We start from the raw sequence: 20212 nt of genomic DNA on the forward strand, positions 1-20212 counted from the left end.
AGTTCTTTCACCTTAGTGGTGTGGCCCAGTAGCTGGTGCCACAAGCTGGCTGCTATTGATGCACTTGGCGCACAGTGACAGGCGAGCGAACTCCCCTCGACATTCAGTGAGATTTCCACTTTTATTATGGATTGAACAGCGAGACTTATTGAACTTCACAGTATTTCCTTTTTTGACAGCAGCTCCTACTGAGAAGAGATTCCCGGATAACTTGGGAACATACAGCACATCGAACATTGTGACGTTCTTCACATAACATATTTAATGTCATTCTCAGTTTAACGTTACCAAGTCCTAGAGCATCAACCACTCTTCTTCATGACACGTCATGTGCTTTGAGGCTCCAGAGTCAATTAACCACGCAACCTGTTGTGTCATCTTAGCCTGATTTGCCTCTCAGGCGACGAAGGCACTCTCGGACGCATCTTCATCATGGTCACATGTTACATTTTTGGCTTTGTGAGATTTAGTCTGTTTTCTCATACTTGGACAGTCACGCTTGATATGTCCTTCCTTCCCACACTTGTAACATTTCCACGAGCCGGGACTGTCGACTCTCGCTGACCGGTAGTTAGCCTGCATACGGACTTGTGAGGTTGTCAATGCTGACGCGCCTCCGGACGCGGCACCACTGAACATAGCATCACCATCAGCGGACACTCGCATTTGTTCTTCATTTATTAATGCTTGCTGTACGAACTGCAGCTATAGACTGTCCAACTTCTTTTGCAGTGCAGTGACGATTGTAGCGTAGCTTGATGGCAGACTACCCAGCAGTGTTACGATCTGGTCCTCCTCTTCAATCACTGCACCTGTTGCCCCCAGCTAGGGTTAGTTAACTCTTTCATTCGCTTCAAGTGTTCAGTTATGTTTTCTCCGTCCTTCATTTCACATCTGAAGTATTTCTTTTTTAGAAACGGCTTGTTTGCAAGAGTGTCTCCCTCAAAATGTCCTTTTAGCGTGTCCCACCCTTCCTTAGGGGTCTTATAGCTTGTTATCAGGTACAGCTGGGGAGCACTCACGTTCAGCACCGACACAGAAAATGCTTTTTCTTTCCGTTTTTCAAATTCTGCTCTTGCCTGTGCACTTACTCCTTCTCCCACCTAGTCAGTTTCCATCACCATGCCCCATAGTCCTTCAGCTTTCATCAAATGTTCCATCTGGAATTTCCACCCCGCTTTTCAATAAACAGTTTGTTTTCCATTGTGAGTCCCACAACACTGTCTATGCAGCGCACACAAAAGAAAAGAAAAAATACCTCTCCCTTGCTTTAGCGACGAGCTGGGCCCAATTTTGTACGTCTCTTTTATTGTTCACAAACATGTCAATTTATAGGGAGGCACCAAAGAAGAAATAACAGGATTGTGGTAGCACAATTGATGCGGTGACACCTATTGGCAAATTACTATATTACCAATAATATATGGAGGGGTCATTGTTTGACAATTGTTCAAAATAAACAATGTATATCTTAAATATGCCCTGAGAGTCAACCTTGTGTCTTGCCTCTCTAACATTACACATTTGTAACAGAGAGACGGCAACTTTACTATCACAGGCTATATCGCAAGGAGCTAAATGTGGGCTGTGCTGTAGCCCAGTTGCCTATGAGGATATCTCGATTGGGGATTGACTGAGATTCTGGAAAAAGATCTACTCAAGAAGAGAGTCAATATCCGCGGTTTTCAAGCCGTCTTTGAGAAAGTTTGAAAACAATGTTGCGGTTAATATGTTTGATTGTGGGAGGCAATTTTTTGACTAAATCTAAACCTCATGCGGCTGCTGCAGCATTTCTGCTTTGGCGTGACATGCGCTGGGAGAGAGGGAAACAGCATGGATGGGGATAGTGTGCGGGCAGATGTGTCTAACGTAATATAGCCAAAATACGCAAATTCCTCTCAAAGGATGATGCTGAAAAACTAATACATGCATTTTTTACATCCCGACTGGACTACTGCAATGTGTTGTCATCTGGCCTCACAATTACTTGCTTAAAAAATATACAGCTGGTGCAAAATGCTGCTGCTAGATTATTAACTAGAACCAGAAAGTTTGATCACATAACATCTACTCTCGTCTCTTTACACTGGCTCCCTATCCAAGCCAGAGCTGATTTCAAAGTTCTATTACTAACCTACAAATCTCTGCATGGATTGGCACCACTTTACCTCTCTGGTCTCCTTGCACCCTATCGTCATGCAAGGACACTTAGATCTCAAGATGCCCGCTATCTGGTGGTTCCCAAAATTAAGAAAAAAACTGCTGGAGGTAGGGCGTTCTCATATAGAGAACCTCTTCTCTGGAACAAATTACCTGTCTCGATTAAGGAGGCTGATACTGTTTCGACATTCAAAATTAGGTTAAAAACGTTCTTGTTTAGTCCATTTTATGACTGCTAAAGATAAATATGTGTGTATGTACTTTCTATGTAAACCTGGGGTGTGTGTTTGTCTGTGTGTATCACATGTAACTTTTAAATTGCAATTAACGCTTCTAAATGTTCACGTTGCCCCATCTAGATTTTACAAATAAATTAAACCTGTTACTGTATATTGTTATTGTTATAGTTTCCGTTACTAGTTGTTGACAATGGTCGAAGGGGCATTCTCACCCTTATTCTCTAAATATAACTTATTTTAGAGTTCTTTCCCCTGGAACATATTTCATGTTCCAACCGAGGGGGGCTGGCGCTGTCTTAGTGTCTAGGGCTGCATCAAATACCCTTTTTCTTTGCTCTGCTAAATTGCTGCACTAGTCCACACTTGACCGGTGGGGATCTCATTCTAATACGACTGTAACTGTTAGCTGCTCCTGGCATTCTCTAATCCCTGCTCTCTTTTCACTGTCCCCCCTCCACACATCCCCTGTGGTGTGGGGGGTTTGAGCTGTCAACACCTGCCTGGTCGTCGGTTTGCCAACTCTGGACCTGGAAACCAGTCTCCATGACGGGCAACAGCGAGTTTCCCGGTCCCTACATCTACCAAGTTGAACAATGGATTTTGTGTTTCAAAACCCATTGACACTTCCCTGCTGTATGACTATGTAAAGCCTTTGTTCTGCTCCTCTCTTTCACCAACCGTCTCTGGAGAAGGGGATCCCTCACTGAATTGCTCCTCCCTCCATTTTTTCTCCTGCAGTGAATTTTTCTGGGAGTTTTTCCTTGTCTTCCTTGAGGGTTTAGGTTGGTTGAGGGGCAGTTCTATGGGCGTATGTGAAACCCTCTGTGATATGGTTGCGTGTAAAAAGGGCTATACAAATACATTTTCATTTGAAATGGAATAAGAAATGCAATACAAAATGTCTGAAAGGGGTGTATTTATGTAAATGTCCACATTGCCTAAATATCTTTTTGTCAATAAATCAAATATCATTTTGACTGATGGTTTTTCAAACCTTATTGGCTTCAAGATGACATAATTCTGAAGTACCATACGCAATTTCACCTTGGTATGTTAAAATATGATTGAATTAAATGTAATTGCTCCACACCGCGCACGCTTAAAATTCTCACAGACTCATCCTGCCCCTTGACATATGCGCAAGCTTGGCGAGACGCACACATCCTTTCTGTAAATTGTGGGGTGACCAAGCCCCCACCCTCACTCCTTGGTTTTTAGCATAGGCCCTTGTGGACCTTGGTGTAATTGCATTTCCGATTTTGTACGCAAATGGTAAAAAGTTCTCAAATTCTTATTTCCACTACGTGAGTCTAAAATGTTGGAAACTATACATGCCTTATTTATCATGGAAAACCATACAGTGGTGACCCATATAGTCCGCCATGTACGGTACTCCAATTAACTTACGGTATGTATGTGTAGGCCACATGTAGTTATGCTAGTTTGAGACCACAATAGTGCAAAGTAGAATGCACTTAGGAGGGCGGCTTTGTCCACACACAACCAAGTAGGTCTACTTTCATCGGAAAGGGTCACTTTACACACTGTCACTTTCAGCTACTAGTAGCACGATCAGCAATATTGCACTATTGTATTTCACTTTTCTTAGGTTAGTATCAGTGGGGGCCGGGACTTTGCAGAGGCCCCCGCAAAGTCGGAGCTCGAGGCCCCTCCCCTAAATCCACTCAAAATGTATCTCCATCCTATCTTATACATTGCTGTTTACCTTTAAATATAGCCTATATCCAATGTAAGAGAGAAATAAAACAGTTATAAATATATAAATAAAATAACAAAAGCACAACAGCAGCCTATTTGTGTGGGATGTCGCGGCCGCTCATTGTTGGCTATAAGCCATAAAATATCGAAAATCGTTTTCTGTCAACATTGAGATTTTTTATGTTTTCTATAGTTAATATCCTAACCTTCATTGTAATCTACAAAAAGTATATAATTACTTGTGAAAAACTGTTACTTTCAACGGTTTTTGGACATGTCAGCTAGCAAGATTTCAAGCCATTTCAAATCAAATGCTGCAGTTTGCCTGCTCTTTTCTGTGCTGCAGCAGCCCCAAACAACTTATCAATGAAGTCAGGCTGTTAAACTTAAAAATAACTTGCTGAGAAGTTATTAATGTAGCCTATACTTGAACTGACATTTACATTCACAACGTGATTACGAACAAAAGGATTTCCTTTCCATATTCGCCACAGAATTCAAATGAAACGGAGTGGAATCTTTCAATGCAATCTTCCTCCTTATCACTTTTTGACACAACTTTAAAATTGTGTAACTTCAGTTGTGATAAAGATATCTGAGTGATTTAAACAGATTTGTATTCAGGAGTTTTGTACTTTCCAAATATGTATAATACCCAGAAAGACCCAAATGTTCACGATGTGAAGGGTTTCCGCAGGCCGCCACACATTTGTCATTGTTCAAAACCAAAGACAGCGCTAGCCTTCTGATAGTTCAGCACCAAGGATAGCATCGCCACTATGAAATAACACACAATCAATGGAGGAAAGGAAAACATTTATTCTTGCCAATAAGTAGGCTAAGCAAGTATATTTATTGTTGGTTACTGGTGAAGACGTGCTGCTGCTAGCTAGCTGCGGCTGCGGTAGTGTTTCGTCTGTGGAGATGTTGATAATAGCTTCCTCTCTGGCTGGTCTAAATAAGTGTGTCTTTGGGTGTTTTGCTCGAGCTTGTTCAGAAAACAGTTTATTGCTGTGCTTTTGAGCACCGTTTGAATATTTTCTTTTACTCATGTCTCTACCTTCACCGAGAAGAACGTAATGATTAGCATTTTAGAAATGTGCGCGTTCAATAGGCGTAATGGCGCAAAAGGCACGTAAGATACGCAAAAGCCATTGTTGCCAGATTCAGGTATTTTTAGACTATTTAGCCCATGGAAATGGATGGAGATTTGTTACGTTGCCTACATTACGGAATTCCTTTACCTGGCAGTTGAAACTTGGGGTTCTCAATGAGCACCCTCAAAGTGTTTTCCTTGTTTTATATATATATATATATAATTTATTTTTTTGGCCTCGTCTGTTTTTGATATCTCTCTCTCTCGCCCCCACAGCCCCTGAGGGGCTCCACAGCCGCCACTGGTTAGTATAAGTTTAGTATCGGTACTTATGTGTATTTAGAGGTTTAGTATACTGTATTGAATATTGTATATTATTTGTATATTAGGAGGTTTAGCTTATCATAGATCAAATCTATGTTCTGTGTACTTATGTTATGCCAAGTTGCGTTGTCCTAAGAATTTCAGTGCCCTGTCTGACCCTGTGTTGTTCTGTGCATCTGACAATAAAAGACTTGAACTTGAACTAAAACAACATCAATCTTTCTGTGATGCATGTTACTGTTTTCTCAAATTCCATCCCTTTCTATTCAGGATAGAGTGAGTGTTCTTGTGTGTGTGTGTGTGTGTGTGTGTGTGTGTGTGTGCATGCTTGTGGGCATGCATTTGTAAGCCTGATTCTCTCTTTCATGGAGTTGGTGTTTCTCAAATGTTTTGGGCTCTAAGCAATTTGTCCCTTGTCTAGTTACAGCAACAGATCAATGCTCTTGAACACCAGTTAATGACCTTGACTTCTGTCCTCCGCTAGCATTAACCCAATTTGAGCTATAGAAACTACACTACCATTACTTGTTAAGTAATTACTATTTTGTAGAAAACCATTTCACTACAAAACATTTTTTGGGGGAAACAGACACAATCCTAAGTGAAGTAAGGTGTGGTGCATGTGATCCTACCTAGGCAACTAATGGGTATATCTCAACAAAGAGCAGTTACCTTGTTCAGATGAAGGACTTACCTTTGTGACAAGGGGGTAGCCAGCGGCAACCTCGGCAGGACAGTAGAGCTTTTCTTCGTGTGACACTTCCACAGAAGTTGCCCACTGGTCCAGGAAGCCACTGGGCGTGTACAAGCCACAGTCCCTAAAACTGGTCTCCCTCTCAAAATCTTCGCACACACCATCGCCATCATAGAAATAGCACATGCTGGGCTCCTCTGGGGGGAGGGGGTGTGGGGGGGGGGGAATGAGGTAGGATAAGGTTGAGAGGGCGTGAATGAGGAAGAAAGGAGTAGGGTGTGGGTTAGCGTGCAAATGTATGTGTGGTCTGAAAGGTGTTTGAAAGGTGTCTGAAAGGTGGGAAGTGGACACACAGACATACAGTTCTTAATACAGCAACTGGGCAACCAATGTAATCTTACCTTTCACTAATTTATTTTTGCTTAAATCTCCTACAAAACTTAGTTCCTATGAAAACAATATATGACATGGGCTTAGTTGGGGGTCCCTCTCCCCATCTCCTTTATCCTCCTGTCTTCCCTTCTTCTATGCTAGGGGAGTGTAAACAGTGTCTGTCCTCTTTATGTCAGGTCAGCATTTTCAGCCTTCTCCATCCCCCTAGACACTATTTCATACCAGAGGACAATGATGATGACATGAATTACAAATAAAGTAACAGGTGGTGATAATCTTGGTGGTGGTATATATGGTGTGTTTGTGTGTATGTGAGAGAGAGAAAAAAGGGTTAGTTGGTTGCAGCAGTATAGCTTTTCCAGACACCCCACCCGGAGAGTGCTTGAAGCTCCAATTTGGAAAAGTGGAGCTGAGGAGAACGGAAGAGGATAGGAAGAGAAAAGTAAAGAAGGTAAAGACGCTGGGGTCGGCTGTGCTCTCGCAGTGTAGGCCGGGGGTTCCAGTTGGGGGAAAGGCAGCATTCCGTGCCAAGTTGGCTGGGCCTCCTCGAAATTCCAGCGCTCCCAAGCCCTGCTCAAACCTCACTTGGATCTGGTGATTTTGAAATGAGGGGCTGGAGAGGGGGCATGAGGAATACAGTACGCCCCCTCCACTCAAACAGAGGGAAAGGGGGAGAGGGAGGGGGACAGTAAGCTGGAATGGGTAGTGAAAATAAATAGGGTAAGCTCAAGTAGTAGTAAGGTGACGTGGGGAGACAGACGGAAAGTGTGACAGAAAAGGGACAGTCCAAAACAGTTTTAAAAGAAGCAATAGACATAGTGATAGACAGTGGGAAGAGACAGAGTGAAGAAACTGAATGTAGAGGTCTAGAGAGTAAAAGAAGAGATTAAGTGTGAGAATGAGAACAGGATAAACAGTTCCAAGAAATTAAGAGCAGGACAGTGAAATAGGGAGTGATGGAGTGAGAACAAGACGAGATGAGGAGTTGGAGAGAAACCAAATGGGAAAAAAGCGAACAAAGTGGATAGAGTGATGGTCAAGAGAAAGACACAGAACAGAGAAAAGGAGGGAGAGAGAAAGAAAGAAAGAAAAAAGAGACAGTGTATGTTTGCATCTGTGTGTGAGTGAGATAGAATATCAGGACTCCAGTCCTACTCTGATCAGCCTACAGTCTTTCATGACCCCTTATTTGCTGATGCTAGTCTAACCTGCTGAGCCCATCAAGCTCCTGTAGCCTTGCATTGTGCTTGGTGAAAGCTATCTATCCAACTCCCTGTAACACGCACACACAAATGTAAGCACATTCACACAGACAAAAACGGACACACAAGTGGACAGACGGAAGGTTCTATCAACATGGTGTTTGATTTCCAAAGAAAAATGGCAAAAGGAAAGAGTAAGAGAGCAATAAAAGGGAAGCTAACATAGACAGACATTACAGAGAGAGGGAGAGGATATCACCTATCTATTCTTAAAACAAATGAGTAATATGATGTCAAAAAACATATAAAATGTGTGTTCTCTTTAAGGTAAATGACTTCCAGATTTATTAAAAACATCTCTGGGATTATGATGTGATTATCCATGTAATGATATATACTTGTCCAAGAAGCAGATGTTAAACTAATTACAATTAACTTGATAACTTCCCTTAAATTATGCATTTACGTCCTGCATAACTAGCATGTTTGACACTAGCCTTCAGGACAACTTAAGACCGCCTCTTAAACTAGCATGCTATTTTTGTCCTACCTACAGTCATCGTTGAGTAATGCAAATTGACTAGCTAAATTAAGAGTTTTCCAAGAGTATAAAAATGAAGACTGAATTGAGGGAGACTTGGTACATTTTAACCACCTTCTGATCGTAAACTCGATAAACACTGAATTTGCAGCATTGGAACAATGAAACTTGGGCCCCTCTGTATAACTTTTAAAGATGAAATAATGACATTAATGCCGGAAAATTGTGTTTCTGCAAATAGCGTATTGAAGGTTTTCCGTTGGAGTAAATGCAAATGATTGGAGTAACTGTTTATAATATGTTTGACCCCCCACTGAGCTTGTATAAAGTTTTAAGAAAAGTTTTCATGTCACACAATAGCCATCTAAACCTAAAAGGTCTATTAATGAATACTAGAGATGTTTCAATTTCTAGGGAAATTGTGAGTGTGTGCTTGCGGCTGCCCATAGTCTCCTGCAGTTCACCGATACCGACAACTGCGCAAATACAGGGATACAGTTAGCTAGGTAAGACAGCAAAATAAGTATTTAGCTGCTCGGCTCCATGAGGTAGGGCAGTGGTTCCCAATCCTGGTCCTCGGGCCCCCTTGCCCTGCATGTTTTAGACGTTTCCCTGCTCCAACACACCTGATTGAAAGGAATGGGTCGTTATCAGGCTTCTGTTGAGCTTGATAATTACCCATTTATTTGAATCAGGTGTGTTGGAGCAGGGAAATGTAATCTGTAATCTAAAACATGCAGGGCAGGGGGGCCCGAGGACCAGGATTGGGAACCACTGAGGTAGGGTAAGTAGAGCTTGTGAGATTGCTAACCAGAAGAACTTAGGGGAGCCCACTTGTCTAGCAGATTAAGACATGTTCGTAGGTACCTAGCAAAAAGTGATATCGCTGTCTGTCGTACTAGCATGTCGTATCTATGGGTCATTGCTAATGTGTGCTGACATTGTGACGTTATAGGCTAGCACTGAAGAGTGGGAGTCAGGTGGCTGAGTGGTGAGAGAATCGGGCTAGTAATCCGAAGGTTGCCAGTTCGATTCCCGGTCATGCCAACTGACGCTGTGTCCTTGGGCAAGACACTTCACCCTACTTGCCTCGGGGGAATGTCCCTGTACTTACTGTAAGTCGCTCTGGATAAGAGTGTCTGCTAAATGACTAAATGTAAATGTAAGTGGCTAGGAAACTAGCTAGCATTCAAGGCACTTTTTGCCACAAAAACTTTGTATCCTCCTAAACCGTGCAGCGGAACGTAAAATCCAATACAAGCAATGCTTTCGGGACCAATACGCATATTTCGATTGTCTCTGTAGTGCCAAAATTGAGGCAGAAGTTAGGGTGTGGAATTATAAAAGAAAATGAGAATAAATATGTGAGATAACATTGTGTGTGCCATGCTGACGCAAGCACACCCAATTAAAGTCTTTGATGATCCAATCATTGTTAAGGTAAAGGCCCTATGAACGTTTTATGAACGTCTACAGGTTCCGCAATGTTCTAGAATGTTTATTAAAATTAAGATTATTTTATGGCTCTATGAAGGTTATTTTAAGGTTTCATGAAGGTCTACAAAGTTTCTACGAACGTCTTTGATTGTTCTTTAAAGGCCATATGAAGGTCCATTGAATACTATGTGAATAGTACTGTGCAGAGTATATTATGTTAATAACTCACCGACACAGTTGAAAAAAGGTTCCTTCTTGCATTGGCTGGAGCAGCCATCCCCATTCATCGAGTTCATGTCATCACACTCCTCTCCCTGGGATCTGAGCGTGCACACACAGGGAGAGAAGTCAAGAATCATGAATGCAGCTACTTTTTAAGTGCAGTTTAATTTCTTTCTTCAATGACGCACACTCGAAATGTATGCTATAGAACTGCATTAATGGTCTGTATTCTGCCCAACTGGGCTGTGTATTAAGTCTCAACATGTAGCAGTACCTCTGGATGTGGCCATCTCCACAGTATGGCGCACCAAGCTGGTGGATGAGAGGGGGTGAGGGCTCACTCTCATTATGACTGGAGATGGTCTGAACCTGGTAGGTATACACACCACCTGGCGCCACATCCCTACACACACACACACACACACACACACACTTGCTCAATTCCACATTGTACATTAGTTACACATTGAATGTGAGAACACTCTGCCTGTGTCCTTATTTGTGAGTGTGAGTTAGTGTTTATATCCCCCTGATAATGTCATCATGGGGAACAGATTTGGAGTAAGGGAAGCTTAAAGTAAGAGTGCCTGAGGCAAGGGCACAAACATGCATGAGAGTAGGGGGGTTTGGCACTACACCTCTTTTTCCACCCTCCACTTCCACTACACTCCAAACATGAACAAACATCCCTTCCAAAGTGCCAGCCCTGATTTTATAAGATGAAACCCAATCCATCACACACAGGTCAAGACCAAGATGGGTGTAAGTAAGTACGTAGCTCCAAATCAGTGTGCAGCTGTGACACCCACCAGATACTATCTAGAAAATGGAGAAATGAGGAACATAAAGGATGAAGCATGTTATAGTATACTGATGCAGACATCCCAACCTGTAGACTCATTTCAGGGAGGTGGCTTCCCCCCCCCTGGGACGCATGATATACCCCCTCAACCAGCACGTACCCCTTCGACACGCATTCTGAACGCGCGATTTGCACCTGTCTCTACCAGAAATGACCATTGGACAGTCTCTCGCTCGCTATAAATACAAAATCGCTGATTACAGGGAGATTGTATAGCATTTGCGGGCGTCAGGGAGACGCTATTGAAATGCAGGAGACTCCCGGAACTTCCGGCAGACCTTGGATGTCTGCTGATGACTATAATTTATTGATGCAACCTTCCATGCAGGGTGTTGATTCATGATCCAAGATGCTGCCGCGAATGGCTGCCTCGGTTGGTCAGTGCGCTGTTTTTTTGTTTGTTTGTAAATTCAGTTTTATGCCAGGATAGCCTTCTTCTAGAGTTCTCTAAGAAGGGACAAACTCCTCAACATCAGGGAAACAACTCCAGTGGATTTTCTTCCCACTTCCTATCGTAGAATTAACTGACATTATCGTAAAAGCCACTCTCTGCTTTGCCCTCGCAGCAAAGCGTTGTAGGAGAGGCAAATGTGCTGGTGCCCTGGTGCAACTTCGTCGTCATGGAGTTCGTACACCGCTACCGGGGATATTTCTCTCAATCATGCATTTCCTGAGCAACAAACAGGATGAACTTCAGCTGCTCGTGGGGAAAAACAGCAACTGTCAATCATCTTCCATTTTGTGCTTCACGGAGACACGGCTGTGTGAACTGATCCCAGACTCTGCATTATAACTGGTACATTTTAAACTGCTTAGAGCGGATCATGACAGTACATTCCAGCAAAACTAAAGGTGGTGGTATTTTACACCAACAGTTTTTTACTCGCCACGCAAGTTCACGTCATTCGACCAGATACTGAGTGTGGAGCAAGCAAATCCGGATTCCTTGGTTATTGTAGTAGGTGATTTTAACAAAGGAAATCTCAGCCATGATCTCGCCAAATACAGACTACTCATTAAATCAGGATTTTTCCTGCACAGAGAAAAGTTTGGCTCGCGCCAAAGCCGTGTTCCCGAGCGCCAATGACAAATCCCGAGCGCCAAAGGCAAAAACAAGTCTGCGATGGAAAACAAAAAACAAAGCTGTTTTCATCACGCGTGCAATGCATGTCAGCGAATATGTTCTCAATAGTATGTTTCAAGTAGGCTACAGCTGAACCCTAATTCTGTTTTGATAAATAGTAATTGAGTTGATAAGCGTGTCTTCTTGTCTGATCAATACGCAACTGTGAGGTGCGCGAATGGACAGAGCGGCCAGTAAACTCGTTCCGCTGCGAGGGCAGCCCGACGTGCACGAATACACCTATAAAAATGCAAAAGAAATTTCCACTCAAAATGCTGACAAAAGTTTGATTTACGATTTCCAACGCAGCCTCCATTGGTATTCTTAACCTGGAATGATAATATATAGTGCAGTGTTTCCTCTATGGCTACATTTGTGCCGCCACGGTATCAGAAATCAGGCTGTACAAAATTTTAGGCCGTCTATCAGCAGTGATTGTTAGAGTGCATGTCGGAGAATTGCACGGACACGCGCTTCACACCGCAGTTGAGATTGCGTGTGTGCGTCCTTGAGAACTGTAAGGCGTATAACTTATGTTGTCAGTTCATTTAAGCCTGTTATTGTATAAGTCTATAGTTCTTGCAAATGTAAATCAAGTTAACTGGTGATTTTCGTTGTTTGTATTCTTCCCCTGCTAGATGCAAAACACTTAGGAATAAATACATTGATTAGAAAGAAGAAGAAAAAAAAGAATATATATATATACCCTTCTTTTTTTTGGAGCACCGAAGACCCATTTTGACCCAGGAAAAACCCTGTAAATGCCCTACCAGAGAAGGGAAGATTCTGGATCACTGCTACACTACAGCAGCGATTATCCACTTTCACTTAGTCTTAAAAAAACAAATAAAACATTCTTAATTATTATCTGCAAATAATATTCCATTGTCGAGTGTCTGTAATATTACTGGCATTACTGGCAGAGTAATGTAATATTTGTCCGGGTGGCAGCAGGTAACTAATTGCCTCGTTCCTTCTTAGAGAAAACTGTGGGGTGCGCCCTTCGACTGGTTAGCTCCTGCGATTCCCACACAGAAGAAGTGTAGTAGTTAGCTAGCTCTACTATTACCGGGGCTACGTGTGAATCTAGGAGCTAAACGGAACACAGCTACCAGCTGTAGGTATATGCAGGTAGCAACGCTAGTGCTAAATAAGTATTTAGCTGGTTGGCTCGATGACGCCGGGTGAGTAGGGCTCGTGAGACTGCTCACCAAAAGAATGAAGGGGAACCAAGTAGCCTTTCCTAGACTTTTAGTTACGGTACTAATGCTGAGGGCTCGCTGATATCGCTGTATTACTAGAACCCGTATCTATGCATCGTTGCTAACATGTGATGACGTTGTGACGTTAGCACTGAGTTCCCTTTGTGCACACAAGGCACTTTTTGCCACAAAAGGGGTGGGAAAACAAATAATAACTAGAGAGGGTACAATTTCTGGGGAAATTGTAGGGTGTGCTTGCTTGCGTCTGTTGCACAGGGGTCCGTTTTATAATGACATTTTTACAACTGATATTTCTGTATATTTTATATAAAAATGCATAGGGCCTACTTATTATTTGTAAAGATTACATAGATTTAAAAGCATCTTTTTTTTGCTGCTCATTTACAACTCAAAATACGAGTGAAGTGTAGAATGAAATTTGATCTTCTCATTTCCCCTGCAAGAGGCAGCCTCATAGCTGAATCAAAACGAAGAAATTTGACAGACCGGTGTAAAAATGTACCTAATCTCTATGATTTAAACGTCCTTTTAAGTTTTTCCTTCTCGTGATATTTTCCGGCATTTAGCCTACTCATTGCATTCATTCATTAATAAAGAACCCCCTTTGAAGATTATTCTACGACGTTACCGGCAGTATCAGATGGAATTGCAATTCAAACAGTACCATCTGCTAACTGAAAATATGCCCCCAAAAACGTAAATAAGCTTGACATTCATTTAGTGGAAAATCGCTCATTCATTAAAAGCTCACTGGTAGCGATCATTGTCAGTAACAACGCAAAATGCGATATAGCCCTGTGTGGAGAAGCTGCCCCAGTAAATTGTACTACTACAGTACAGTATGCCTACTAGACTACTGCTGTGTTCGTCTTGGTAGCAATTGCGTTGGTTGAATTCGATTTAATGTTCCGTTGTACGGTTTAGGCTGAAATTAATTATTATCATGAACAGATTGACAAAGTTTAGGCTGTGGCAATGAAGTTCAGGTTAGTAGTCAGATAGTTTCACCTATTGAAAGACTTTTGATTTAAGTAAGGGGAGTGTCGTTTGACTTCCTAAACAGCTGTGTAGATGTTTTTGTAGTGTCTCGTAGGCTACAGCGTTGCAGTGAGCAACACTGGTTTGAAACCACAGGTAATGATAATTTCACCAACAAATTGTTTACTTGTAATGTAACGTCACAATAAATCCTACAACGAAAATGTATTTGTGAGGAATGTTTATTTTAACGATTGAAAACAGATGCATCATAGACCACTGTAGTATGTGTTGCCCGGGCAACAGAGGCTAATGTCATGCTAATGCTTCAGTGAAATAGTAGACTACCGTTTCCGAAAGTAGATGTGGGCCTACTTCCTTAATAATATCAGCTAATATTGTACATTACATTTCACAATTGTGTTTCACATCACAAAGTAAAATGAGTAAATAGTTATCACCTTGGCCTCTTTGCTTGTGGTGTTTCTGCAGCTGCCTTGCAGTAAAGCTATAGTTAGCCTAGCTATCCCCCAAGTTAACAGATGCGAAACGAATGTTCTGCTACAGGTAGTCACGCGTGTTTTCGTGACGTTTGTTACGTAGTGACGTTATAACGTCAGTGACTGTGGCTAGCAAATTAGCCACCGTTAGCTTCACTTTTCGCCACAAAAACTTAACTTGAGCCTAAACCATGCAACGGAACGTAAATCCCAATAGAAGCAACTCAATCGCTACCAAGACGAAACTTTTGACACCTAAGTTGTCTATGTAGGCCAAATATTGACTGAGTTTTAGGGGGGCAAAAAGAAATACAAAAATTAATAATAATATATATTTACATTTTACATTTACATTTAGTCATTTAGCAGACGCTCTTATCCAGAGCGACTTACAGTAAGTACAGGGACATTCCCCCGAGGCAAGTAGGGTGAAGTGCCTTGCCCAAGGACACAACGTCAGTTGGCATGACCGGGAATCTAACTGGCGACCTTCGGATTACTAGCCCGACTCCCTCACCGCTCAGCCACCTGACTACCCTATATATGTGAGAGAACAAAGGTTGTGCTCTTGCCGAAGGCAAAGCACACCCAATAAATATATATGAGAGAGAACAATGGTTGTACTCACCGAAGGCTTGAGCACACCCAATTTTATATACTGTATTAGGCTACAGTGTCATTTTGTAACATTATTGGTCGGTGGTGTGCCGCAAGATTTTTCCAATGTAAAAAATGTGGCGTGGCTCAACAAAGGTTGAAAAACACTGCACTACAGTCAGAAGACCTACCATGCCGTCCCCCGAGCCAGGGCCGGACAGTACCAGTCAAAAGTTTGGAAACATTTTGCCTGGTACTGAATATGTAAAACATTTGGCCTCATTCGGCAATATCTTCCTAAGTTATTTCTTAAATTTGTTATTAAGAAAGTTCCAAAGAAAAATCTATGTGTGATTCATGACGTGTTCCTAAACAGCAGAATTGTTCGCAGTTGTGGTATTTGAATGATGAATCCCAATATTTCGTAAGTTGACAGCTTGTGCCCCGTTGCTCCTATTTAGCATAGGTAAACACCCTGTTAATTCCCATAAAAGGGCGTGAGGTGGCAAGGCTGTGTGCACACTCAGAGAAATGTCAAAAAAACGTGGTAAAGACGGTGGAGTCCTCGACAAAAGACAGAAAAACTTTAGTAATTCTGAAGTGGAGGTACAGCTGCAAGAAGTTAGCGACAAATGACACATATTTAATAGCGTCAGCGGTGGATACAAAGCAGTAAATAAAACCGATGCATGGAATGCAATTACTCATGCAGTGAACACTGTGTCTGGAAAAGGGCGCAGAACTGATGAAATGAAAAAGAAATGTTTTAACTTTAATCTGAATTCTGAAGCAAAAAAACATTGTTAAACTATCATTATGGATGACGCTCTTATCAATGTATTACGGTAATAGCATTGGCTGTTATATTTGAGGTGTTATGGTTTCTCCTACCTACCTGTATGACGTGTATGTCGTTAGTTCAGTTGTATAATGTACAGAGACGGATGAACATAGCCGGTGCACATGTAAAGAATAAATGCTTATAAAACAGACGCTCCGCTTATACTTCCATGCCACGTTATTCCTGCACAAGTCAGACAACTTAACAGGTTATGGGCCCAGGGTTGAAGATAAGCGAGCGTGAAAATGTTAAACGGGACGTATAACGCGATAGCTAGCAGAAGAAGAAGCTAGAAGAAATTGGCGGGATGGCTATGATGGCAGGAAAGCCCTGCGTATACTCAAAGAACATTATTCAGGGAAGAGCAAGCCACGGATTATAAATATGTACACATCATTAACCAAGCTTCGTATGGCAGACAGAAAGACTGTTACTGACTATTTAATAAGAGCAGACAACAAGAGGCAGGAAAGACCATGAGTGATGGACTGATTGTAGCCATGACGCTAGGCGGGCTACCAGGCTCGTTCAAGCCGCAAGCCGTCCATGTGACACAAAATGAAGATAGCGTTACGTTTGCAGACTTCAAAAGAAGAATACGAGTCTATGAGGAATCAGAGAAAATGAAAATTACAGAACCAACTATGGATAATGTGATGAAAACGTATACATTTAGTCATTTTTAGCAGACGCTCTTATCCAGACCTGTATACAAGACAGGGCGGAGGCCACAGCAAGCCACACAGTAACAGAAAATAAGAGGATGCCAACATTACTTGCTACAAGTGTGGAATAAAGGAACACAGGGCGAGAATGTGTGGTGCAATTACTGTAAGAACAATATGCATGCAAAATCACTTTGTAAGAAAAATGGGGGACAATGGCGACCAAGACCACCTCTTCATGGCCAAATATGTTAAGAGTGATAAAAGCATCATGGTGGATGCGGGGCGACTTCCCACATTGTGAATGACATCAACAAGTTCCAGAGCTTTGACAACTCGTTCCAGTCAGAGACCCACTCAGTGGAGTTAGCAGACGGAAGCAAGTGCAGTGAAATAGCACAACAGAGAGGAAAGGTGGTGATACATCTTCTAGACCAGTGTTTCTGCGGGGTGCCGTCTGATGAGAGCATGGGTGCCGTGTAAAAGTCCTTCAAGCAGTAGCGGACTGGCCATCGGGAGCACCGGGAGAATTCCCGGTGGGCCGAGACACGTCTGGGCCAGAGGGCCGCTTGCCTTATAATTTTTTTAACTACTACTAAAATGTCGGCAGAAGATTGAGCGAAACGGTTGTCCATCTCCCATTTCCCCAAGGCCGGTTGGTCTATTCCAAATGAACGTCTGTGCAGCCATTACCCCGCCCCCTTTGTCTCGCTTACACTCGACAGTGACACTGAGATCGAAAGCTAGCTAGTAGAGACTATATAACGATCGAAAACCAGGATAAGAAACGTAATGGCTGAAAAATAAGAGACAAAAAGACAATCTTCACTAGACAACGTTTTACCAATTGAAAAACGGCTATGTTTATTTTACATAAAGTTCAAAAAACTATTTTGCGCTCAAATAAAGGCCAAATTCTTAGCTCCCCATTAACTGTGAAACTACATAATTTGCATTACATCAAACACAGAATGTGGATGCATTTGCAGGGCAGCTGTGGTGGCGTATGAACTGAGGGAAGAGTTCAAAAGGTTCCTCAATCAGGAGAATTCAGGATATGTAGTTTTTTTTTTTTTTGGGGGGGGGGGGGGGGGGGGGGCAAAACACTAAACATATACAGATCTTAAATTAAGTAAACGTACAAAAGTTTGACTATTTCTAAGAACTAAACAATCTAAGAATACAATTTAAATATAAAATAAATATAAAAATTATAATAATGAGCAGCGTGAATGGTCAACATAGTGCAATCGGATACTGAGATGAAGTGGCTTATGCATACATGATCACCAAGGATGGTAGCAGGTTTGACATTCATGAGAATGGAAATTTGTATTACTTACCAACTGTTGAGAAGGATGTTGATCAATGTAAAGTATGTCATGATATGCAAACGTGGCATGAAATATTGGGTCATTGTAATTATGAAGATGTGAAATGGTTGCAAAGTGTTGTGAAGGGCATGGAGATTAAAGGAGGTGCAGTAGGGTTGGATCACTTATGTGATGTGTGTACACAGGGAAAGTTCACCCAGACAAGAAATAAGGAGGCAGATAGGAAGGCAAAGAAGCCCCTACAACTAGTCCACACCGACTTAGCTGGTCCCATGCGGACACCAAGCATAGAAGGACACAGATATGCACAGTTCTTTACAGACGACTACTCAGGCACTATGCTTGTATACTTTCTAAAGTCCAAGAGTGATACAGTGCAGACCACATAAAGATTCGTAGCAGACAGCTCCTTATGGAGAAGTCAAGTGTATCCGTTCAGATAACGGCACTGGGTTTACAAGTCGAGACTTCAAGACACTGTTAACAAAAAATAGGATTAGACATGAGATGTCTGCGCTTTACTCACCCCACCAAAATGTCACTGTAGAGAGAGGGTGGAGAACACTATGATATGAGCAGATGCCTACTGATAGAAAGCGGGTTACTAGACAAGCTATGGAACTACGCTGTACAGACCTCAGATTATTTGAGAAACAGATGCTACAGTAGGCGTACAAAGAAAACGCCATACGAGCTATTCACAGGCAAAGTACCAGACATAACCAAATGTTAAAAATTCGGATCAATGTGTTTTGCCTACAGGCAAGAGAAAAGCAAATTGGACTCCAGATGTGAGCCAGGTGTTTTTATAGGCTATGATGAAAACAGCCCAGTCTATCTAGTATACTGAAGTTCGCGGACGACACTACACTCATTGGGCTCATCTCTGGTGGAGACGAGTCTGATTATAGGTGGGAAGCGGCCAACCTGGTGACCTGGTGCAGCCAGAACAACCTAGAGCTCAATGCTCTTAAGACAGTGGAGATGGTTGTGGACTTCAGGAAGAATACAGCCCCAATCACCCCCATCACCCTGTGTGACTCCCCAGTCAACACTGGAGTCCTTCCGCTTCCTGGGCACTATCCTCTCCCAGGACCACAAGTGGGATCTGAACATCGGCTCCCTCATCAAGAAAGCACAACAGAGGATGTACTTCCTTCGGCAGCTGAAGAAATTCAACCTGCCAAAGACAATGATGGTGCACTTCTACTCAGCCATCATTGAGTCCATCGTCACCTCCTCCATCACCATCTGGTACGCTGCTGCCACTGCCAAGGACAAGAGCAGGCTGCAGCATATCATCCGCACTGCTGAGTAGGTGATTGGCTGCAATCGGCCTACCCTCGAGGACCTGCACACCTCGAGGACCCTGAGGCGAGCGAGGAAGATTGTGGCCGACTCCTCCCACCCTGGACACTCCCTGTTTCAGTCACTCCCCTCCGGCAGAAGGCTGCAGTCCATCAGTACCAATACCTCACAACACAAAAACAGTTTCTTCTCTTCCGCCGTTGGCCTCTTCAATAAGGCTAAGGGTCCACACTGACTTTTATGACTAAATGTCCTTAAACACATTGATTTTTGCACTGCATCAGAAATTGTATCTTGTACCATTTGTATTTTTTGTAATATTTTTTATTTTTATATATTGTAAAAAATTATATATTTTTTAATATTTATAGTACTTTTTACTTTAATTCTAATTCCACTTAGTTACTGCTAGTTATGTACCCTTAGAAATAGTTAGTCCTCATATTTAAATTTAAGATTCCTATATGTTCAATGTATGCACCTTCCTACCAAAGCAAATTCCTTGTCTGTGCTTTCATGGCGAATAAAACCCATTCTGATTCTGATAGTATCCAGACACAGAGAGGGTCCAAAAGCATAGGTTGCTGAAATTCACCACTAAAACAACCAAAGAAAGGGAAACACAAACATCTGAGTCACACACAGAATACGGGGATGAACACCCTACTGTTGACAACAGTGAAGAGAATGTGGGAAATGTACCAGGTCAGGGTGTTCAAAGTGGTGTTACTGTGACTTCACCTGAAAATACTGA

General features: G+C 42.3%; 1 protein-coding gene across 1 annotated transcript in view; it reads right to left on the reverse strand.

Moving 5' to 3' along the window:
- Positions 1 to 20212, reverse strand: part of LOC136964282 (pappalysin-1-like) — a 316793-nt gene that overhangs the window by 172160 nt on the left and 124421 nt on the right. Inside the window, exons 8-10 of the mRNA XM_067258338.1 lie at positions 10302 to 10430; positions 10035 to 10126; positions 6233 to 6429 (exon numbers count right to left, since the gene is read on the reverse strand). Of these exons, the coding sequence (XP_067114439.1) occupies positions 6233 to 6429; positions 10035 to 10126; positions 10302 to 10430 (418 nt within the window). The remainder of the gene's footprint in view (positions 1 to 6232; positions 6430 to 10034; positions 10127 to 10301; positions 10431 to 20212) is intronic.

Source organism: Osmerus mordax, chromosome 20 (genome assembly GCF_038355195.1).
Source record: "Osmerus mordax isolate fOsmMor3 chromosome 20, fOsmMor3.pri, whole genome shotgun sequence".
NCBI classification, from domain to species: domain Eukaryota; kingdom Metazoa; phylum Chordata; class Actinopteri; order Osmeriformes; family Osmeridae; genus Osmerus; species Osmerus mordax.